The 25,613-nt window shown below is 34.5% G+C and overlaps 2 protein-coding genes across 2 annotated transcripts in view; both read left to right on the top strand.

Annotated features, from left to right (window-relative positions):
* Positions 1-25,613, top strand: part of LOC136972838 (uncharacterized) — a 55,512-nt gene that overhangs the window by 22,358 nt on the left and 7,541 nt on the right. The window contains exon 2 of the mRNA XM_067267474.1: positions 56-2,434. Within this exon, the coding sequence (XP_067123575.1) occupies positions 56-2,434 (2,379 nt within the window). The remainder of the gene's footprint in view (positions 1-55; positions 2,435-25,613) is intronic.
* On the top strand, positions 15,718-18,458 carry LOC136972835 (protein toll-like). Its single transcript, XM_067267470.1, has one exon. The coding sequence runs from the start codon at positions 15,905-15,907 to the stop codon at positions 18,083-18,085; it is 2,181 nt and encodes a 726-aa protein (XP_067123571.1). The 5' UTR covers positions 15,718-15,904; the 3' UTR covers positions 18,086-18,458.

The raw sequence follows: 25,613 nt of genomic DNA, 5'->3' as shown, positions 1-25,613 counted from the left end.
TATTATTAATACATTTCTGAGGATCTTCTGAGAGGTTCGTCAATGTAATTACAAGACTCGCTGGACGAGATGAGGTACGTTTTCTTTTTGCAATTCTTATTTTTAGCGGTAAATTCTTGTCGAGAGTTTTGGAAAAGTTGGGAAAATGTTTCTTGTACGTCATCGGCAGATAGCTGCTACGAATCAAAAAACTTTTCCTCTGTTAAAATATTCAACCAGTCCTTGTCTATTAAGTGCGGTGAGGAAACGATTGACTCTCGTATGATGCGATGTTTGGACATTAGAAACGTACAACTGATAAAATTTATTGATTGTTTTCTGTCGCGAATTGACTTTGGAATTTTTACTTACGGGTATGGAATCGAACACGTAAAGATATGGAACCCACCATTCGTGCATAAAATAAACTTCGAGAGCGCCTCGTTTAATAACATGTCCTCTCTGCGATCTGTCGAAATACAAAATGTAAAGACGTCGGAACTTTTAAAAGTGACATTTCGCAATGTTCCATCCCTTACTTCATTGGAAATTTCACTCTATAACTTTACTTTATTTCCGAACAAACCTTTCCGAAAGTTAATTAATCTTTCGGAATTATACATTACGGATGGCAAGTTAAGTGTCTTACCCGAAGATCTATTTTATAATCTACATACTTTGACAAAACTGGACTTAAGTTCCAATACCATTGAATCGATTCATCCACTTGTCTTTAGGAATCTCACCAAACTCGAATATTTGAATTTAGGAAATAATCAAATAAAGGATTTACCAATCGACCTGTTGAAAGGTCTTTCTAATTTAAGGACATTTTATACTTATGCAAATGAAATATCAGAAATTCCGACCGGATTCTTTAAGAATATGCACAACATGGCTGAAATTAATGCATGGAGTTGTTTCTTTTCTTCACTGGAAGAAGATGTATTTTCTGACTTAAATAATTTGAAAACAGTCCGTTTAGATTCCAACCAAATTGAACATCTCCCGCCAAATCTTCTTCAAAATAACAAACTGCTGACACTATTTTCCTGTTCGTATAATAAAATATCAAATCTTCCAACAGGAATCTTCCATGGACTTTTTGATCTGCGATTGTTGAACTTCCGCAGAAACCGGTTAGAAAATCTTCCGGAAGATATTTTTCAGAATTTGTCGTCATTGCAGCATCTCGATTTATCAAAAAATCGCCTGACATTTTTACACGAAAACATCTTTTTTCCTTTGACTAATTTAACGTATCTCTATCTATCTTACAACAATTTAACTAAACTTACTGGTCGGTATCCTTTCGGCAGCAGCAAGCATCTGAATTATCTGAAGTTAAATAATGCAGGGTTGACACAATGGCCGGTGATAAATTGGACAAAATACAACTTGACTCTAGTCGATTTCTCAAATAATTTTTTTGGAACTGTAAAGTTGCCAATTTACACACCAAATCGCGTAAAAACTGATCTGTCTAATTGTAAAATCAAAACAATTTACATCGATGACAGAAAATATGGATTTGAAATGCCGACATATGATTTAAGTAATAACGAAATTTCTTGTAATCCTGAACTGCAGCAATTCGTTTCTCTCTTTAAGTCAAATATAAAGTTAGCAAGGAAAATGTTTCCAAATATAGAATACACGAAATGTTTCGGAGAAGAAAGAAATTTGCTTGACAATGCATCGTTCGTAGTCATAGGCAATTATTGTCCGATCAATTGCGAATGCTTTGCCGAACATAATCACGTGATAGTGAATTGTTCCGGAAAGGGAATCGACAGAATTCCAGATTTTCTTGTCCCGAATGCGACGATTGTCGATTTGAGTAATAATTACATAAAGGAGTTACCAAATGTCGATTGTGCGACGTGGAGAAACGTCACCCATCTGCGTCTGAGTAATAATTCTTTAAGTAATATTTCGGATTATTTTCTTTTGCCAAACCTGAAATTCCTGTGGTTGGACGGAAACCGGTTAACCGAATTGCCTTCCGGTTTAATGAATCTGGTCGACGTTTCTCCGGAATTTAAGATTTACTTATCCAGAAACAATTGGAATTGCCATTGTCATTCTCAATTTACTAAGGACTGGTTGACTAGGAACAGGCAGAAGATTGCAGATTTCTCCGATGTTTACTGCGGAAGAAATTCGTCTTCTGTGTCTTTCACCGAAATTGTTTCTAATGACGGATGCACAGGAATTCCAGAAATAAATTTGACATCTTCGGTAAATGCTTCTTCTTCGAACGATGATTGTTTCGACGAAGTTAGTTCTGTTTTAGGATGGAAAATCGCAGTTGCTGTTCTTACTTCGATAATGTTATTCAGTTGGATTGTGTTTGCTGGCTTTGTTTATTGTCGCAAAAAAGGAAATGTCGACAAAGTGCTAAAGTGTAAGGAAGAAGAAGTGATTTATTATAAAGTTTCACTTGACGAAATCTGTAATTCGGATAATTAAAATGTTCCCAGTTTGATCGTTGTAATGAATAATTGTTAATAAATTGTTTTTATTCTTCGTTCGCTTCTATTGAAATTAATTTTGGATAGTTTTTGTTCATTTTGTATAGTTATAATTTTGTACATTTTTATTACGAATTATATTATAAAATGTATAATTATTGCATAATAAAGCAGTTAATTATTTGACATTAATAATTAAGCAGTATTTTTTGAATATAAAATTCGGAAGTGGACGTAACATTCTCCCATTTAGAAAAATTATCATTAAATTTGTAATTTCAACAACAGATAGTTGACGTCTTTATAGTTTTCTGTAGCGTTAAATTGACTTCAGTAATTTCAATTCCATTGTTTGAATTATAGTTTTTTCTTATTTGTTTAATATCCATGTTTCTGAAGCAAATGATAATATGACACAAAATAGATGTCATATATAAGTCTATTGCATTTTAACCGACCTTTATTATCTCATAATAGATTAGATACACTTCGATGTAATATCTGGGTTTGTCTTATTTATTATTCTTGTTATTTTTTGTTTCTTTGCACCGTTTCTTCATAACGTTCTAGTAAAATATTTAAAATACTAGCGGGTGGGCCGGGCGTTGCTCGGACAAAAGTAACAATACCGAAGATTAAGATTATTACCTTACCCGTTTTCACAGAATGCAATAATTGGGTTCCCCTGTTTCCAGACTAATTAGAGAATTTTTAGATGGATCTAAAAATATGTTTAATTTCCTGTAAAAACGAAAACAACTGCATTTGAGTCATGCATGTCGCTTTCTCTTAACAATTCAATTGTTATGTAACACTTCCATTGTTGATGCAAGTGTTAAGACTTAATCCTGTCCCTCCCTCCGTAGGGAGGAATTACTATTATCAACTCGTCTCGATTATACATATAGATTCCACCTGTTCAAAGTGGTTTCATTTCCTTTTGTCGCTCTTTGTATATCCGCTTCCCTTCTCGTGTCCATGATCTCGCTTTTCTCAGTATTAATCTTAAGTCCGTATTTTCTAGAAATACAATTAGTTCATTTATCTAACTTTGCATGCAACTTCATGCAAGAGCATTTAAAAACGTCTTCCTCAAATGTAGCTGTTTCTTCACTATTTCCAATTACTTCGAGTAAAGCATTTATCGTTATAATAAACAAGCAGAAGACGTAGAGGTAGTCGGAGAGAATTGGAGAAAGCTGGGCGAAAATTAGAAGTGGAGGAGAGAGAAAAACAGACGGAGTTGTCTGAGCTGACCGGATATTTTGTTCGAACAGCCGATGGACAATGAAGATGAATCCGTCAGTCAAATAAAATGAAAAATGCAGCGACGTGTTATCTTTTCCGGCAACATTCGGTGTTGCCATCTGTTATAATATGTTATTTTAAAAACTTTGATATTTTTAACTACCGATATTTTAACTACCGTATATTCCGGCGTATAAGACGACTTTTTAACTCAAGAAAATCTTCTCAAAAGTCGGGGGTCGTCTTATACGCCGGAATACACGGTATTATAAAATAGCAAAAAACTTTATTTTGAGGGCAGGAAAGAGTTTTATAAAAAAAAAAACTATAAATGCCAATAACCAGTAAAATCGTCATTAAGTATGACCCTACTGGAGATGCATATGACCCCTATATGTTTCCACCTCGTCGACCTTTAACTACCAACGGTTTATAGCGTCATTTTCTGTAATAAATAAACAAAATTTTGCAAAATTTCAGAAATATTCGACAAAAAGCACGGAAGTTATTAAGCTCTAAACACGATGAATAAAATAATGACACACACACAATAACATAACGACACAATCATACATACAGAAATTATTCCCCTCCCCGAATTTTTTGAATTTCTCGACGTTTCAAGGTCCCCCGAGCTGAAAAAAATGTAAAAATCTGAGGCGGAGCCTTTTTTCCGGATCGCCATATTTACCTCAGTTATAACAACCGAGAAAGTAAACAATGAAGAGTAAGACAGAAATATCAGTAAGGATCCAGCAAAAATATCCAAAATTAGGCGTCGGTTGGCTAAAATTTCGGCCAACAACTAGAGCTGGCAAAATAGTTACTTAATGAGGAGTAACTAAACTGGAACCGGGTTGTTGGCTCTTGACAAGGTTGAATGCCTTTCCAGACATTGGCGAAATAATAAAATAAAACTGAAATTTTTAGAGGTACGTCCAGAGGAATAAAAATTTTCGAACCGTTTGGTTACAGTAAGAGGGTAAGAAACATAGATAGATAAATAAATACAAGATAAATACAAGCAAAGCGCTTGTATTTATCTTTGCCTGTTTTTGCTTTGGGAGCAATAAGAAAACTTTCTCTCCACACCCGTCGGATAGGAAATGTTTTTGATTTGTTCTAATTTAAACCAGCGGCGTGCCGTGACATTCGATGATAGGGAAGCTGTGTTTTTGTAAGAAACCGACTTCCAGGGGAAATTAGTTAATTGCTTGTCACTGACGGTCTAGAGCAGGGATCGGCAACCTTTTTTCGTAAAGAGCCATCATTTTAAAAAGTATATTTACCAAAATAATACACCTGAGTTTGCAGTTGCCTCAGCTTCTTTATTTCCTCTTATATCTACATATACGAGTATTTATAAATAGGAATTAAATTCCTGTCATGGTGTTGAATTCCTGCAAAGTGTTGTCTGTAGACCTAATCTGGAGGGGATTCCATAGGAAACTGCTTTAAGGGTTTTTCCGATTCAAGTTTTTTCTAGCTACAAATATTTGAATGTTACTTTTTCGTCTAATGGTTTATTTCAAATGCATTATGTCAATAAGAAAATTTATGCTAGATTATTAATGAATAAAATCATTCGATTACGGAAATCTGCCAGATTACGTAATTTGATTGATTATTTACGTGTATTGAAAACTGTGGTTTTGCCCTCTTTATTATATGGCTCAGAAATTTGGGGTTTTTATTTGATTAATAGTCATGATATAAAAACAGTCTTACCGTATTGGTTTCCTTAGTACGACGTTTCGAAGAAACGGGAAGTTTGTGTAATCGCCCACGCAGTGGTGCACCACGTTTATCAGAGGACCGTACCCCCGATGTGGCTTCGCAAATGGAAACAAATCCGGCAGGAGTGATTGGACCCGAACCGTTCTTCATTCTCTTCTGTGTCCTAAACCTTCGTAAAGTTTCAGCCGGAGATTCGTGGCCGAGATAAAACAAATTCACCAATAGTGCTTTATCCACCAACGTCAACATCGTAATGAAAATGTATGTCTGCGCCATTAACAGGAAAATTCAGAAATCAACTGTTAATCGAATACTTGCATTTTATAAGACAGATTTGCACAATTCTAGTGATTTTCTCGCGTTCAGCGCCCTCTATCGACAAAAATCCGAACTATTTTCTTTTTCTCTACCCAAAAAATCCCCCTTCGCGAGAATAACTTTTACGCAAACCGCATTCAAATATACCAATTATTTCAACTTTTATGAATTTCTGAATTATTTTCAAACTTATGGAACACCCTGTATATAAATATGAATAAACTTTATTTAAAAATTCTGATTTCTACTCTTTAATTCAACAAAATTATCAATTATTTCGTCATAATTAATATTATCCAAAGCATTTTGTTCGATGTATAAAACAGCTAAAGAATTTAATTTTGATTCACTCAGTGAGTTTCGTAAATGATTTTTTACACGTTTTAATACTGAGAAAAACCTTTCACCAGATGCATTTCATACAGGCCAACTTAGATATGTTCGCCACAATATTTCTATTTTTGGAAATTTCGATACTCTTTTTACAGTATAATTCAGTATATTATTATTTTTATTAGTAATAGGAATTTATTATTTACACCACGGAATGACACTGCTGCTGCTACTGAAAAAATGGGCAGTCTCTGTCGGTGTATCGAGCGCATGCTATGCAATTAATTATTTATCATTGCTACGCATGCTAACTATTTAGTATGCCCCGATGCCCGCATCGGGCCGTTCAACTGGCTGTAATATAATATAATAGAAACATTAGAAGTACGAAATAATCTAATAATCTTAACCTTTGTTGTTATTTTTTGCCCGGGCGACTCCGGGATCATTTTGTAGTTAATATTATTCTTATCGCTATAAGAGAAATTCTAAATTATCGGAAAAATTACTTTCAATAAGAAGAAACATAAGAACATATTTCTTTAGATTTTATAATTCACAATAACCATATAAAAAGCAATATATTTTTGTTTATTTGTTTATTAGGCCTATATACAGTTGTCCAACAGAAAAGTAAACTATCTTATTTTCAAATCTTTTCAAAATACACAGTTTGACCGAGGCCCTTCAAAAAACCGGGTCCTAGACATTTGTCTCATTTGTCTATGCAACGATCCGGCCCTGCCTCATCCAAAAGTAAAAGCCTGAGTCATCGAGCAGGTGCTTTTCATGATACAATTTGGAGATAGCAGAAACATTACACGATGAAGTATGTAAAAGGGAAACCGAATAATTAGAGGCTCGACTAAGTTTCTACTTTGTCTAGTTGTTTGGAATAAATTTCAGTATCGAATCAAGCTTGTTAGTAAAGATCTTCATAGTACAATAATAAATTTCAAACGGGCATTTTCTTCGTACGGAAAGATTCTTTAATGAATAACAGAGTATAACAATAATGGATTCGTGTAAGTCTTGGTTAGTGCAAACCGAAAATTATTCACGTAACAGTTGAAGAAGAGAAAGAAACATTTTTATCACGAGAAGAATGTCGAACCCGTACGTAATCCAAAAGCTGTTTACAAAACAGAATGCTTCAATCAAGTGTTGTAGAACTGCCCAACAGAGCCGAGCGAATAAAATCACCCAACGCTGTATTTAGTAGTTAGTGAAGTTTTCCGGGATTTTTTACATTACTAACACTTAAGAGTCCAGTTTATCACGAAAGACCATTGTGAAAGCAGACCCAGGTGGTGCCTTATAGGATAAGACCAAAACAAGCGCTGAACCGAGCGAAACAATTTTCGGTCGATGCGATTCCACCAATTAAATTAATATTCCAACGTTTATCGACAGAAATTTTAGCCAGTCGATAAAAGTCTTTACAAAAGTATGCAAAACACGTGAAAATTGTTCTAACAGATGTCGAACTCGTAAACGAAAGCCAGATTTCTTGTTTTAGTAGATTAACAGATATACAGTAGCGGGGGATGTCTTACTTTTGGATCAGGTAACACAACCGCTCGGCTGCCGGTGGGCCAGGCGACTCTTAGGCCTTCGGAAGGCAAAATGCCTTTAGATATTTGATAAATAAGAAACACTGCAGTTTAATTTTGTTTATTTCTGCTTTCTTAGCAGTAAGAGGATTTTTTATCAACACCCATTAAATAGCAAATGTTTTCGAATTGTTCTATTTAAACTATTTTAATGTAGTGCGTTCGTGTTTAAAACCTTTGTGAGTTGGCCGGACCCCAGAACGAGAGATGCATAATAGAAGGAAAGTATGGTGATCAGTTAAAAAATGATTTCCATATCTTTGGACTCAAGACATCTCGAAACGACGAGAAATGCAAGATAATTGGGGGTTTTCTATATGCATGTATGTTAATGTGTGTGTGTGTGTGAAGGGCGATTTTGTTCACCTTGTTTGAAGCTTAATAACTCTCGTTCTTTTTGTCGAAAATTTCTGAACTTTTGTGAGATTTTGTTTATTTGTTAGGAGATTGATGCTATTAAATTTTGGCGATTAAAGGACGAGAAGGTGACGATTTTCCTCGTTATTAACATTTACATGTTTTAAAAATAAAATTCATCCTTACCCTGAAAATTAAGCCTTTTGTCGTTTTATAATAGTTAAAAATTTAAAAAGTTTTTAAAATAAAATATGATAACAGATGGCGTTATCAAAATTTTAAGTTTGCGGGGAAAGTTGAGCAACTCGTTGCTGATTTGTTTTTTTTTTTTATAAGAGAGAGACATTATTAAATCTCACTACTAACAGGGATTTAATGATGCTTCGTAAGGGCATAATTTGCGTTTGGCGTATTTTTATATTAAATTATTCATAATGAAACTATCGAAACTTTTGTTTCCACTAACGTCAACGATAACAAAATCACGCGGAGATGCGACGACGATCGTCACCGTTGCCGCGATTGGTGGAAGAATAGACTGGGATTGACTGGTAAGATTTCGATTGTTGCTAAGAGGGAGGTGCCAGTTCGTTTGCCTAATTTGCTTTAAACAACTTTTAATTAATTGATTACGTTCAAATAACGTTTTTCTTTTCTGTCGAATTTGACGCGTTGGAATGAAAAAAAGGAAAAATCACTCTTTTAACCGTTATAACTGCGATAATATAATAAATACAGATTAATGATAACTTTTTCGGGTTTGATTATTTTCTTCTTACATTACTTTTAATGTATATGTCTACTATTTTTATCCTACAGTTTGTGTTTTCTTTGTTTTCGTCTGTGTTCTTTCGTTTCTATCCACGTATATAACGTTTGATATCTTAATTAAAGGCATTCCTTACTTAAGCACCGACTTCCGTTCCTACGATTCGGTGGTTAAGCCAATCGCTCGATAAACCAGGAGCTTAATTGTTTACTTTATTGTTAATAAAGAAATGGTCTGAAAGAAACTCCATCTCGATAAGTTCGCTTCAATTTCCATCTCTTTCTTGTTATAAAACCAAGAATACTATTAACAAAAAGCATAATAATAGTGCTGTACGGAAACACTAAAAGTTTATCTATTTAAAAATGCGGAATCGCGTACAGCCATTTTGCTCTCACAATCGTAGTGTCGTTCGTGTCTCGTGCCATAACGTAGGGAATAGAGGTAATTTGATACGTAAAGTTTTGGATGGTGACGTAATTTTTCCTACCGATTCCGACTTAACTTTTGTCTAGCAATATTTAGACTACGTCTTCTCCGTAGCAGGCACGGATCCAGACGTCTCTCACAGGTGGGACGATAAAAAAGTTCGTCTTATGAGAGGTTCTTTCAATAAGTGCGTAGTTTTCGTAAAAATGAAGAAGCAGCACGCGGGGTACAATCTAATTCATCCAATACAAGCGAGCCATAAATGGGGTTGACAATTTGAAGTTTTCATGTCTAAACGCCCCATCACCCCCTGAATCCGCGCTTGCTCTGTGGCGACTTATAATACACAGTCCAAAGAACGTTTATACGTAATAAAGATAACCGATATAAAAGAATCGGTCGTAATAAAAGAACTATTTACTTATTTAAATGCCAACGATAGAAGAAGTAATTAACGCTTGAAACTAAAGTAAAAATTTAAGTCTGTAATTAACCGCATTTACTACAATCATTCCCTCATATTTTAAAGCATTTTCTATTCAGTTTTAAAGTTTATTTTTCCGGATTTCCCTATATTGAAATTCGAAGTCTTTCCTTTATAATTTCGTTCTTAAAGATAATTATTTTCGGATGCACACTGTCTCATTTTTTATTATATTAAGTCAGGGAATATCTTTGATTGGTATACAATCCGGGAGTTAAAGATTTTCGGTACACAATTAATACATTGTAAATAGTAAGTAACCTGATACTAAATTTGCTAATTAAACGAGGAATGGCCGAACTCGATTGAATTAATCTGGCACTTTAAGGGACAATTGGCCTACCGAAACTTTTTGTATTCGGAGTGAACACGAACTGGTTTACATTCTTCCTCGTAAACGTTCACATATAAATTTTTCGATCTTAGACAATAAAAAACAAAATTGTGGTTTCTTAATGGCGTATTACGCACAGCTACCGAACAAACCCGTTGCCAGTGACGTTCGTTCCGCCTTCTGTAGTGTTGTTCGAATCACGTATCGTATCGTACGGCGATCGACGTACTTCGACACATTGTGTTTTGGATGATGAAGTAATTTCTGTTACCGATTCAAATTTTACGGTTGTCTAGCAATATTTACGTCTCGTGTTTGATGTCGTACAGTACATTTCAAAATCCACTTCTACGTAATTAAGACAATTACTATTTATTCGGAGTCGGAGAGAATTGGAGAAAGATGGAGGAGATTAGACGTGGCAGAATAGAGAAAAATGGACGGAGTTGAATCGGCTGACCGGATATTTTGTTCGAACGGCCGATGGAAAATGATGACAAATCCGTCAATAGAATAAAATAAAAATTGCAGCAACGAGTTGCTTAACTTTTCCAACAACATTGGGTTGGGCCATCTGTTATAATTAGGTTTCTCATTTTCCGGTCTTTTGCTTGTCCCGGAATTTCGGGAAAAAAAGTGAACTGCTTCCCGGGATCCCGGGAAACAGTTCACTCTTTTCCCGAAATTCCAAGACAAGCAAAAGACCGGGAAATGAGAACCCTACTCTGGACGATTCCTAGAATCTTTCTTATGTATTGGAATAATTTTACTCACACGCCAATCTGTTAGAATGCCTTCCGAATTGTAGATATTGTTAAGCAAAGAAGCTAAATATTTAAATAGTGTAGGACAATTATTATAAAATTCTACAGAAATGCCTTTGATTGATGGATGACACAGCCGACTCTACTTCCAAAAAGACAAACTCAACATCCAAAATATTATCTTACGAATTTTAATACAATTTATATAACAAAAGATCTGTCTTATAACATTCCGAGCCAAATACTTTCACAAAATGTTCTACCCAATCCAGATCTGGCAGGTTCACGCGCCTGACCTTAAGAAATAAATTAACGCATTTCCAAAATCGCGCACCGTCTCCAGAAGCCAAATCTTTATTCAATTTCTGCAGATATCATTTCTTCTTCGCTCTATATAAATTACCAGAGACATTCCTTTCCGTAACAAAGTTAGCTGCCGCAATCTCATCTCCAAATGTTACAATGCTCCATTCCAACTTAAAATACTCATTCTACATTCCAGATCAACCCAAGAAAATTTATCAAACCTGTAGATTTCTTATTCTAATCAGCAAAAATATCTCTTACTAACCGGACCAAAAAATCAACTGTCAACTCTGAATAGCTTTGAATTCTCGATATTAACTCGTTACATTTTTAATTTACCACTAGACTGCAATTACTCTTCCAAAATAACCGGGAGTCTACTGATCTCGGCTTCGCTACTATCTTAGTAAGTATTATAAGTGAAGTCTTTATCATTCACTTTAACTGCATTACCTCAATTTATATATTTAATCTGTGCTCCTTTCTTCTTTTCTCTTTAGCAAAGGCCGTCGTTATTTTCCTAATTTCTCTAGTGAAAGGAAGTAGGTCATCCATTATACAAATATCAGAACCTTTCATCTTATACCACATACTTCTAATCTTAAATTTATCATTATAATCCGAAACTTTACAAAAACTTAACCCATTCCTTCCAGTCTTACGATATCTCCATCTATAACATTTTTCTAAGGAAACACCATCAACATTGAACACAGTATCCTTCATTTGGATCTTATATTAGTCATGTGTCTCAGAAATAACTATATTATTGTGTCTTATAAAATATTCGTGACACTTAAAGTAATTTCCGAGATTGAAAATTTACTCGTTCTACAGTTAAAGCTAGTCCTCCTCCTGCATCGACTTATTCTCAAGTAACTCCAATCTAGATTGAAATCTCATAACCGCCTGGTCCAACTTCATCATCCGATCACTCGATCTCGATCATCTCGATTCTTATTTTAGTAATAAAAAGTCCCGCTACCGAGAATGCCCATTCCGATTCAATTCATGCCAGTGGGATAGTGTTTAATGCATTTAAGAGAAGACGGATGAGTTTTTCACCCGTACCTTGGAAGATTTCTAGTTTGATTTCGAGATTGTAGTACTTCTTTCGCTCTCTAGTATTCTTGATTTGTCTACCTCGGCTGCTTTCATACAAACATCGACTTTACAGGCGAATAATTCGACAGTTGGTTTGTATTTATTAATCTGGTAATGAAGAAAAACTTTATACTTGCAGACTTCCTACTCGTTTGTATCCTTGCCCAATTTGCCCAACCTGGCATAATGCAGTTATTAAAGCTACCGGGCATGGTTAAAAATTAAAACAGCGTTGGTGCAATTATTCCAGATATTACAGGTTCTGACAAGTATAGAATTTCGAGAGTCCTGTCACATATAGGCTACGTATTGATTATTAAACCATTTGTGACGTGCCATAAAAAGTAAAAATTAAACAAACTAATAAGTAGGTTTAAAATTCATAAATACAAATGTATTCTGACAGTTTATGAATTAATTATACTTTCTATTTGAAAAATTTACTCAACCTTAACACAAAATAAGAAAAAAGTCAATTTTTAAGAAATTTGCGGAATTTTGCGAATTCAAAACCAACCGGAAATTATACAAATATACAAAGCAAACGTCACTCTCCATAATAGAAAATTCTATACGTCACAAAAAAGTAACGAGTTATGTCGCTTTAAACGTTACTCTTACCGGATAAACAGACAGTAAACATTTACCTAAACGGAGATTCGTGACCACGCCACCGACATGGCTAGTTAGGCCCCTATACGATTTTTTATATCAGGGTCGTAAGGAGTTATGTCGTTAAATCGATAAACACTGACAGAAAGCTCCTTTGTTCTCTTTAAAACGCGATGAAAAGGTAAGGTTGTAACAATAACCGGTTGGTAATACGGATGTGACGAAAAGACGGGATTTCTTTGGAAGTTTCCGTTTCCTTTGAGGATGCATTTCCACTTCTAGACGTATCGAAAGATCGAACCACTTTCCGTATCGTTTCAAATAATTGTCTATCCAGAATTAGTAAATAACATCCGCAGTTACGTGTTACGTACCGAAAGTTTCCGGTTTTATTTAACGGAGTGACTAACTGTTACGTCGCTTTGAAAACTATGTGGTGAACAAATCGTTCTGTCGCCTTTGTTTGTCGCATACAGTCGTGACGTTGGCTTTTCGGACGTTCGAACTTATTAAAAAACTGTCATTGATGCGAGATGATGATGATGAGGAGGAGGAGGATGAGAAGTCCTCTAACTTTTAATTGCCATCGTTTCTCCGAATCTCACGTTTTTGATTTTCGTCCCAAAATCATTTTTCCAATTATATTCTTTCTTCGTGATAAAATACAGAACGAATTTGGAATTATAAACATAATTTTAACACAAAAATAATCGACTGACATTCAAAATTCGACGATAATTTTGTAATTTATTAAATCTTTAACTTTTGTTTTATAAATACGATAAAATATCGTTCCTTTAAGTCAAATTTTAACTTTAATTACGATTAACGTTTTATCTTATTTAAAAAATTAAACAAAGTAGTGTTTCCTTCAGTGTTTCACACACAAAGATTAAGCGAAAATATTATTAGATTATCAATTATCTTTCGAGCAATTTGTGAAACTATTATAGGAAATTTACTTCGAAAATATGACATTTGGCATTTTCTGTATAAATTTTCTCGTAAACTTTATTTAAATTAACTTATTTATTTCATAATCGATTTCGTTTACAAAAGGAACCCGTCTAGTCGGTCGTGGGTTCGCACCTCATCAACGGACTGGTGAATTGAACTTAATCGGTTTTCTTTACGTGTAAAATCATAAATAACGGTCGGTTTTCTTTTAAAAGTTTCCCGAGAGGCAATCTCTTCGTTTTGTGTACCGTAGACATGTGGTAGACCCTCCCCCGCTTTTCGGTACATAGGTCGGTCTTCGGCATTCTTCCTGGTGGAGTTTCTTGGATTTTTATAGTTTTGTGTTAAACAAACACAGTAAAACAATTGGAAAATGCTTCTTTCTCAATAAGAAAGCTTAATTGACAGATTTCATACCTATAGACGAGATGTAAGGGTTGGTATGTTTACGACAGAGGTGGCGCGACCTTCAACCCACGTGACTGAGAGCAAGTGAAGGTCGTCTAGTGTTTTACTTTCTATACCAGTGTTCCGAACCGGTGTGCAGCGACAAACTGGTGTGCCGTCACAAGGTGAAAGGTGTGATAAGAACTTTTACGTATTCTGTTAATTTCAAGTTTTATTTATATATTTTTATCACAGTTGTTGTGTTTCTTACGCTTGTATTTCATTCTCTGCCGCAGCATTGATGAAATAAGATGATGCTAGTTTATTCTTTATTACAAGCCACGCATTTTTATGTATTTTGAGAAATTATATGTAAAATAAATTTGCTCACAGATGTTGATGTTTGTTTAATAATAATAATAATAATAGGATAGTGGCATTACATAATTATATTAAAAGTATCATATCATACGTTTTTGAAAAGAATAACATTTTGGTCTGCCGTGTTGAGTCATGGGTGTGCCTGAAGTACGAAAAGGTTGCGGAACACTTTTCTATACTACGGGGAGAGAGTAAGTAAAAATGTCAAGAAACACGCGCACGTAATTCACGGACATTCTAACACTGTACTGTGAATAAATATAAAGCATAAAAGTACTTTTATAAACATTTCGATTTTAAACAGTCAAAGAATTGTCTATTCTTAAAGGGCAGGTAGAATACGTCACAGCTACAGAACGAACCAGTTTCTCCGCTAGTCTCTTGTCGTAACGTAAGGCCAACGAAGTAATTTCACAAATTACCATTTCATACGATGACGTAATTTCGAATTTTTTGATTGGGTAAAATTTATTAAAGTTTTATATATAGTGATTTATGACATTGAGTCAATCGACACAGTCATAAGTAACCAACGTGATCGATATTTAGACAAGACCAATAAATCATGACAGAAGGAGGATAAATAATTTATTCAATTATTTAAATGCGAACGACAGATGAAGTAATCACCGTTAGAAATGAAAGTAATGATTATTCATTCCGATTTCCGTTTATCGAAGTTCAATACCCTTCGAACAAACGAACATAAAATCAAGAAATGTCATATTTATTTCGTATTCACCTGGAAAATTCTTGTATTAATATTATAATCGACGTCAGGAAGAAACATTCCTTTTTGTCACATAAAACACATTCGATGTAGCCTGTAGAGGAACACGAGCGATTAATCTCGCGAAGACAAAGGAATTAAAACGATTTAACTTATCTTTAATGATTATCCTTATAAATTTCCTACGTTATACAGTTTCTTCTATTTAGCCCATTGACGAAAATATGGCAATGAAGTTGTAAAAGTCTTCATGTACAATAATAATTCTTTTAAACGAAGCAAATAACAAACCTGCAACCATTCTTACGAAATATCCCCCCAGGTTACTCATTTAACCTTAACGTGATATTTTTTTCACAACTGCACGAGGAAAAAAGGAGGAAATTAAAGATTGCTTGCGTAATATTTCTGTAGAAATGGAAATCGCCGACGTCAGTTTTTATCGTGTTGTCAACCACTGGCAACAAAGTGTCTATAGTAGCTGATTCATAAATTACGATTTCTGAGTTCTGTACTTTTGTTGGCTATTTTTCCACATATTCACCACAGATTCGTGTGCCGAATGAATTGGAACCGTCCTTAGACGAAATGAGGTGGGTTTTCTTTCTTCAATTCCTATTTCTAGTGGTTAATTCTTGTCAGGAGTTTTGGCAACATTGGGAAAATGTTTCTTGCTCGTCATCGGCAGACAGCTGCTACGAATCGAAAAACTTTTCCTCCGTTAAAATATTCGATCAATCCTTATTGATCAAATGCGGCGAGGAAACGATTGACTCTCGCCTGATGCGATGTTTGGACGTTAAAAATGTAGAAAAAATAACATTTACTGATTGTTTGCTGTCGGGGATAGAGTTTGGAATATTCACGTTCGGGTATGCAATTGAAAACATCCTGATACGGTACCGATCATTCTTGTATAAAAGAAACTTCGAGAGCGCCTCGTTTAATGACATGTCTTCTCTGCGATCCGTCGAAATAGACGGCGTGAAAACGTCGGAATTTCTAAATTTAACATTTCGCAATGTTCCATCGCTGTCTTCATTGACAATTTATAGATATAACTTCACTTTATTTCCGAACAAACTTTTCCGAGAGTTAATTAATCTTTCCGAATTATCCATTTCGTATGGCAAGTTAAAAGTTTTACCCGAAGATCAATTTTATAATTTTCACAATTTGACAAAACTGGACTTAAGTTACAATAACATTGAATGGATTCATCCACTTATCTTTAGAAATCTCACCCGATTGGAATATTTGGATTTAGGTTGGAATCGGTTAAGGGATTTATCTAGTGACATGTTGAAAGGTCTTTCTAATTTAAGGACATTTAATATTACTGGGAACAAACAATTATCAGAAATTCCGTCCGGATTCTTTAAGAAACTACACAACTTGACCGAAATTGATGCATCGAGTTGTTCCTTTTCTTCACTCGAAGAAGATGTATTTTCTGACTTAATTAATTTGAAATACGTCGATTTAGATCTTAACAATATTGAACATCTTCCGCGAAACCTTCTGAAAAATAACAAGCAGTTGACAAAGTTTTCCTGTTCGTTTAATAAAATACAAATACTTCCAACAAGAATTTTTAATGGACTTTCTGAACTGCAATTGTTAAACTTGAAAGGTAACCGCTTAGAAAATCTTCCCGAAGATGTTTTTCAGAATTTGTCGTCATTGCAGCATCTCGATTTATTCAATAATCGCCTGACATTTTTACCCGAAAACATTTTCTTCCCATTAACTAGATTAACTTTTCTCAGTCTATCCGACAACAATTTAACTAAACTTACTGGTAAGCATCCTTTTGGCAGCAGCAAGCATCTAAATTACGTGCGTTTAAATAATGCAGGTTTGACACAATGGCCGGTGTTCAATTGGACAGAATACAACTTGACTGAAGTCGATTTCTCAAATAATTATTTTGAAACTGTGAAGTTGCCAATTTACACACCAAATCGCATGAAAATGCGTCTGTATAATTGTACAATCAAAACAATTTACATAGATGAGTGGAAATATGGATTTCAAATGCCGACTTATTATTCTTTAAATAATAATGAAATCACTTGTGATTACAAACTGCAGCAGTTCGTTTTTGCCCTTAAATCAAATATAGAAGTAGCAAAGAAAATATTTCAAAATATAGAGAACACGAAATGTTACCGAGAAAAAAAAAATTTGCTGGATAACACATCGTTCGTAGTCATAGGAAATTATTGTCCAGTGAATTGCGAATGTTCTGCACAAGAGAATCACGTGATAGTGAACTGTTCCGGAAAGGGGATCGACAAAATACCAGATTTTCTCGTCCCGAATGCGACGATTGTCGATTTGAGTAATAATTACATAAACGACTTGTCAAATTTCGATTGTGCGACGTGGAAAAACGTCACTCATCTGCGTCTGAGTAATAATTCAATAAGTAATATTTCGGAGTATGTTCTTTTGCCAAACCTCAAGTACCTGTGGTTGGACGGAAACCGGTTAACCGAATTACCTTCCGGATTAATGAACCTGATCGACGTTTCTCCGGAATTCAAACTTCACTTATCTAGAAACAATTTGACTTGTCATTGTCATTCGCAATTTACTAAAGACTGGTTGCTTAGAAACAAACAGAAAATTGAAGATTTTCCCGATATTAACTGCAGAAAAAATTCCTCTTCTGTATCTTTCACCGAAATTGTTTCCAATGATGGATGTTTTGAAATTTCAGAAAATAATTTGACGTCGTCAGTAAATTCTACTTTTATAAAATGAGTGTTTAGACGAAGTTAACAGTGTTTTTGGATGGAAAATCGCGGTGGCTGTTGTTATTTCGCTAATGTTATTAGGTGTGGCTATTGTTGTTTCCATTGTTTATTGTCGCAGAAAGAGCCAAAGACTAATGAAGACGAAGTGGTTTATTACAATGTTTTCCCTAGGCAAATTCTGTAATTGATACAATTCAAAGGCTTCGAGTTTCATCGCTTAACTGAATAAGTTTTCATAAATTGTTATTATTTGGTAATTGTTTCTATGAAATCAATTTTGTATACTTCCAATATACTGTGCTTTCGTACGAAATCGTGATTACGAACTACATTTTAAAATTTGTAATAATTAGTTAATAAAGCTGTAAATTAGACATAAAGCTATGAGTGAAATTCAGTAATTAGTCAATAATTTGTGTACAGAAAAAAGAAATGGAAGTAATATTCTCTAATTCAGCAAAACTGACGTTTCTATAGCAAAAAATAACTTTCGATGGAAAATCTGACGCAAGCCAAATCTCTCTTTACAGTGACCTTCATTTATACTTCTATTCTTTTCTCTTCTTCCTTCTCCGGATGTTGTCATTCGTCGAACTCTGTCGCCACTCATTCCGTTCTTCGCCTTCTTCCGGTCGATGTCGTGCTCTTCCTTCTCGCCGACATCTTACACTATGAGGTGGAGAATACAGTATAAATTTACAAAAAATATGAAGTCTTGGATATTGCCAACGCTTCTTGTAATAAATGCTGAACCACTGCCAGAACGGGACTGAGACTATGAAAGAAGATTCCTGAGCTGGACAACAGTCGTTTATAAACGAGGAATGGCTATACAAGATTGTATTAATTTTGCAACATAAGAATTAGCCTACTGGAACTTTTTATATTCGGACTTTTATTCTTCTCATAAACATTCACTTATAAACCTTTTGTTTAAAAAAAAGTAAAAATTTCAAAATTTTCTCATCGATTTTAATTTTCTCTTTGTCTAGTAATATTTACGTCTTGTCTTTGGTGACTTAGAATACAGAGTAAAAACACGATTATTCGTAATAAAGGCAATTATTGATTCTAGAATGATCAGTTGTAAGATGATGATTTATCTATTTACTACCGTATTATACCCGGTTTCGCCAGGGTTTATAAATTACCCGTACCAGTAATTCTTACACTCAGCGTTATTAACGGTAAGATTTAAAAACGTCTGTGGCAAAATCCGTTTACCCTGGAATACTAACAGCGAGTAAAATTTATTAATCTCATCCGATTTTTATTTAGTACGTACCACACTTCACAGAAAACCCTGGCTGCTAACAGTATGTCCTTCACAGAGTCTGCAATATCCCATTGTGAAACAAACCTGTCAGCAATTCCCTGTGTTTTATTGGCAATGTAATGTGAACTGGTGAGTACAACGTTTCTAGCTGTTTGACCTCAATTACCAGTTAATTATATTTAACAATTCCTACACTCAAAACAAAGACATAATGTGTGATGATGAACGTGTTTTTCGATGACGTTATGAAATCGGTCGGAAAGCAGAAGATAATGAAAACGATGATATTATGCAAAGATTTTCTGGGGATTTCGATGATAGTTATTCAAATCATGATTATTGCACAAAGGATGAAGAACCCGAAAAGATTGAAGAAATTTGGAGAATTGAGGGAAAAAAAGAATCCTCAAAGTCAGCAAATAGAAGAATGAAATCAAATAAATGACGAGCGCGACTCTTGTAACATTTTTGTAGTGTTTATAAGCGTGTTATTTGGACATCTGTACTCTTACGTTGAACAATGTCAAGAAAGAATACAAAGTTGTATTACCAAGTAGTTCCTTTATTAGCAAATTAATTCCTCGTTACCTGATCGAAGGATTACAGAACGTACGCTTTATCAATTTTTGATTATTATGGTCTCGAGTGTATATCGAAAATAATTTTTAGTGCTGTTCCTTTTTCTACTTTTGACAAAGGTAGGGCTTTAGCTCTATTGCAATGGGTTGCTGGTACGTTGAACACGGCTCTTAGCAGTGTCCTCTAATAGTCACTATCCTCTTTGTGTTTTGAAAAATTATGTATATTTTTTACACAGTTGATAGGGTTGTAGTCTGATTCCTGTACTTATTTTCTTGATGATTGTGTACAGTTTGTACGATGCTGTATTTTACTCAAGTGTACAGCTGCTGTTTCGTATCGATATGTGTGAAGCGCCATTTGTTGTTAGTAACTTGCCCTATTAATTGAAATGTAACAACTTTAAATAATAATGTTTTGAACTCTAAAAGTGGTTAATGATAATTTTAATGTATCTTTGAAAGATGAATATATATATATATATATATATATATATATATTTGTAACGTTTTTTGAGGTTAAAGTGGAGGATGGTAGTGGTGACGACAGTCCACCATCCTCCACCCAAAGTATAAAAATTCCCTAAAACATCTTTAAAATGTGTCATTAAACTTAAGCATTTCATCAATATTTTTTCCTTCTCTATTAATTACAAGTAGAGTTAGATTTGCGGACAAGATACAAAGCAAGTTAAATGAAAGAATATAATAGTAATAATATTATTAAACCAGCAACGAGTTGCTCAACTTTCCGGTAATATTGAAAATTTTGGTGGTAAATGTGTTATCATATTTTATTTTTAAAAGTTTTTATATCTTTAACTATTATAAAATGGCAAAAAGCTTAATTTTCAAGGTATGAATGAGTTTGTAAAAACTCTTAAATGCTAATAACCAATAAAGTCGACATAAGTCTGACCCTACTGCAGATACACACGACCACCATTATCTCCTTACCTTTTTGTCCTTTAACCATTAAAATATAGCAGCATCTATCCTCCTAATAAACAAACATCCATGAAAAATTTCAGAAATTTTCGATTTAAACTTTGCCCTATCTAACAGGGAGTATGGCCTTGACCGTAGAAAAATGACTTATCGTAATCTGATCATAGTGACGGTCCGCAATCAAATTTTAATATAAATCGTCTAACTATCGTTCTCGAGATTAACAAAAGACGGACGACAGAGGTTTTGTTTATAGCTCAAGGCTCACGATTAAAAAATCAAGGCCAAATTAAAATTCAGACACGGAAAACTTTTCATTTGTATCTCAGTCACTTGTTGTTGACTTGTGAGCACTATGATTGGCCTTACTTTATTATTGTACTCTATGGCAGAGACATGTTTTTTAAAACGAACTTTTAATTCCCTACTAGTTTCCCCGATGTAAAATTTAGGTGTGGAACTGTGGCATTTTAATCTGTAGATAACGTTTTTCGGTCCCATATGTTAGTCTCGCTGTTACGTACTTTTATTTCCTTATGTAAGCTGCTGTGATGTTCGGGTATCAAAATAATACTATAATTAGTTAATTTATTTTTAATTCTTTCAAAAATATTCATTACGTAAGGGATTTTAAAAAATTTATAAGCTGTTTTGTCTACTGGTTGTTTGTGTGTATTGACTTTTTTATTATTAATCCAGTTACTAATCATGCACTTGCTATAACCGTTCATTAAGTCCGGTTTTATGATGTCTTCGATGTCATTGGATTTATCGATATCATATGTAATACGTTGCGTAATTTTATCCAAGTACATGTAAAAAGTATTCTTTTTTATATAGGTGAGTAAAGTGTATGACGCAGTCAATGGTACAACAGGGTTTTTAAATTTAAAAAAAATTGTTTTATCTTATTCTCTTGATGCTAACAACCTTGTGGTCTGTATTAATTCTGCAAGGATTAGGCCTATTACTGAACCCATGAAAATACCATCATATTGTGTATAGAATCTTTTTTGGCTGACAAAATAATTATTCTCCAATACAAGAGATACCATATCTATTATCCATTGCTGACAGTTTTGAGTTTTTAGTGTTTCTAAATTCGTCTTTCGTTTAATGGACGGATACATACTGCCTACGTCCAAGGAAGCAATCCTATAGGTGAGCTTGAACTGTACAATTTTTAGTTTTTGTATAAAGCAGCAGTGGCGTGCCATCATTGGAAGCGATGGAAGCGCCGATTCTACCTTCCAATGACCTTCCCTTGAATTTTATAAAACATAAATTTTCATATTTTAACGTACTTTGAATTAATTAAAATTAATATTTTATTATAACTGCATTACGTATCTTTTACAAATTTCTATACTACATGTGAAAAAAAAACGATAAGATTGCTATTGTATATTCGAATAATTCGGTGGCGGAAGGAATGTCGAAACCGGGTCAGTCTCCAATCAGCCAGATTATATAGGCATTAGCGCATGCGGTTTACAGTGCACCAACCTCACCCGGTTTAGCTGGAAGAAGCGACACACTCGTAAAGAGTACAGCTTTATATCCCGGAGCGGTTGTGGGCTGTTAGCCACCTGCCTGTCAACTTCCAAGCAGCCAGATTATAGGCATTGGCGCATGCGCTTTACAGAGCACCAACCTCACTCGGTTTAGCTGGTGGATGCTTCACACATAAAGCTTCTAATTTTATATCCCGGACCGGTTGTGGGCTGTTTAGCCGCCTGCCTGCTAGATATTCGGCCTCCCTCGCCCGATTACGTGGATCACGAGTAGACTAGATCAACGGCGGGCAACCCCGGCCCGCGGGCCAGCTACGGCTGGCGAAAAGTTTCTATCCGGCCCGCGAGATCTTTAATAGATTATTAAATTAGAAAAATAACTAATTAATAGTTATTTTTCCAATTCTTTGTAATTTTCGAAAACGATAAGAGAAATAAATGTAGTAATTAACTTTTTATTTATTTATTTCGTATTTGCAGACTAAAAAAATTACGAGTCACAAGAAAGGCGTCAATTGACTACTACGGCCCGCGGAAAAAACGTAAAATTTATTCTGGCCCATGTTATAAAAACGGTTGCTCACCCTAGACTAGATTTATAACTTAACCCAACCGATAGGAGTTTACTGGCATGTTTTTACGATAGTTCTGTATAGTTGACAGGAGTTTTAAAAAAAATCCATTAAAATATTTGATATATTTATTCCGCGTTTATTCTGCTCTCTCATCTTATATTACTTACGAATTTCAATGTTAAACCGATGATATTACGATTATAGTATGTCCCAGCTGTAAGGGAATGCAGGAAAAACGTGTACAATTCTTGCATAATGTTAAAAAATTAACTGTTACTTTGGCAGCATCATTTACAACCAAATTTAATGAACGAGACGTACAAGGTACAAAAAAGCTCTAGAATTTATTTTCTTTAAATTTACGATTTATATATCCGTTGTCATAAAAATTTGTCTTTCCAATGTTTTCCCAAGACTACAGATATTCGAGTACAAAGTAACTGGTTTCGTCTACAACAAAGTGGTCAAGTAATTAAGAGATTAGGGAATGGGGACATAAATAAAACCCTGCCGAAAGAGCCAGAATTTTACTTAAACAAAAGCTCAACCGAACCAATCACTAGCTCAGTACAGTGGGAAACTGATTTCCGTGTACACCTGGTATTAAAACGAATTAGTTAGAAAACAAATGACTATTAACTTTAACATATTTAGATTTTTACAGCTATGGTGAGAAACGTTTAAAATTTACAACAGCCCTGTGGCGTCCTTTGAGATATACTAATGACGCGACAAAAGAGGCATTTGACATTGACCGGTATCGGTCGGCACCCTCGGGATTTGGCAACCTGGTGCATGCACGCGCCGCACACCTACCAGGACCAGTAGCGTAGCGAGGGGGGTGCAAGGGGGTGTATCATGCTCCGGGCGCCACTCGCAGAGGGGTGCCCAAACGGTCTCCAAGACAAACTATACGTGTTTCTGGAAGGGGGAGGGGGCGCCAATAAAGTGTCGTGCCCCGGGCGCCAGTTATGTTCGCTACGCCACTGACCAGGACGTCTCTGATTCCATTCATTAGCCACTCGTAGGGAACTATTTCACTAAGTGGATTGTTTTAAGATTTAAAAAGTAAAGAATATTTTGTTATTTTTATGTACGTTTCTTCACAAAGTTATATTTAATTATAAGTTTCATTAAAAGTATATTCATACAATTGAAGAATTTTTTTGTACTAGGTACGTATATTCGTCACACATTTTGTTTTACCAAGTAAGTTTTTTTTATAATTTTAATTTTAGCCCTTATATCGTGGCTAGTGATTCAAAAATTTATTTTAAAAAAGTTTTGACTCGAGACCATATAATGAAAAAGAAAACATTATTAAAAGAGAAAGACCGATGCCTAAATTAAATATAAATACGTCGACAAAAAATTTTGACATTTTGACGATAAAATTTATGACGAATGACGATTCTTTCGTAAAATTGAAGCAATTTGGAAATCAAAATAGAATAGAATTTAACATTGCTAGACAATATAAAATAAATATTGAAAATTATAACAAGATAATTACGATTAATAGATGTTATATGTTTTTTCTCAAAGCAAGAATTGGCATTTAGAGGGCGTAGGGAATTTATTGAATCTAATATGAAAGTTCGATATAATTACCTCTGTTATTTATTAAGTACGTCGGATAATCTATTAAAAATACATTTAAAGAAGTATACGGTTTTTACTGGCTTATCGAACAAACGAATACGAACGGGCCCTGATGCACAATTAATTGATTGCCCCTGTAAGTCGGCTTCTTACACAAACACGGCTTCCCTATCATCAAATGTCACGGCACGCCACTGTAAAGCAGTCGGTGCTCTGTAGGCTGTAAGGGGATTTAACGAGACTGTTTAGTTTTTCTTTTAAAATAAGTTCTAAATTATAAAAGATATAACCTTTTATATCTACCAAAGTTCCATGCGCGACTGGAACTTTATGTGTTTTAACTCTATAAGAAAACATTGCTGTTCTGTTTTCACTATGATCGTAAGAGAGAAATAGCTGTACGTATAAACTTTTATTCTTTTCGTACAACACTTTTATGCTGTTTGCTTATTATATTCTTGGTTTTATAACACGTAAGAGATGGAAATTGAAGCAATCTTATCGAGTTGGAGTTTCCTTTAGACCATTCTTTACCAACAATAAATTAAACACTTAAATTCCTGGTTTATCGAGCGATTGGCTTAACCATCGAATCGCAGGAACCGAAGACGGTCGTTAAGTGAGGGATGCCTTTAATTAAGTTATAAACGTGGATAGAGATACGAAAACAAAGAAAACACAAACTGTAGTATGAAAATAGTAAATATATACAGTGAAAGAAATGTAAGAAGAAAATAATTATAATTTGAAAAAGTTATTAAATTTAGACAAACGAGCTGGCACGTCAGTCTTAGCAACAGTAGAAATCTTATCAATCAAATAGAGAGTATTGTCTTACCAATCAGAACAACAGTGACGATCGTCGTCACCGTTAACGTCAGTTATTTATGTTTAATACTAGCAGATGAGCCAGACGTTGCTCGGAAAAAAATAACAACAGCAAAGATTAAGATTATTAGATAATTTCGTACATCTAACCCTTCTAGTATATTATATTATAGTATTTATATATTTATAAAGGTTATCTTACGTAAGAGTTTAT

The sequence above is a fragment of the Centruroides vittatus genome, unplaced genomic scaffold, assembly GCF_030686945.1.
Source record: "Centruroides vittatus isolate TY-2023 unplaced genomic scaffold, ASM3068694v2 contig_3036, whole genome shotgun sequence".
NCBI classification, from domain to species: Eukaryota; Metazoa; Arthropoda; class Arachnida; order Scorpiones; family Buthidae; genus Centruroides; species Centruroides vittatus.
Note: the sequence above shows the minus strand (reverse complement) of the source record. Positions and strands in the feature narration are given on the sequence as shown.

Coding starts and splice junctions, on each gene's coding strand:
- LOC136972835 (XM_067267470.1), top strand. CDS start 15,905: ATGAGGTGGGTTTTCTTTCTTCAATTCCTATTTCTAGTGGTTAATTCT.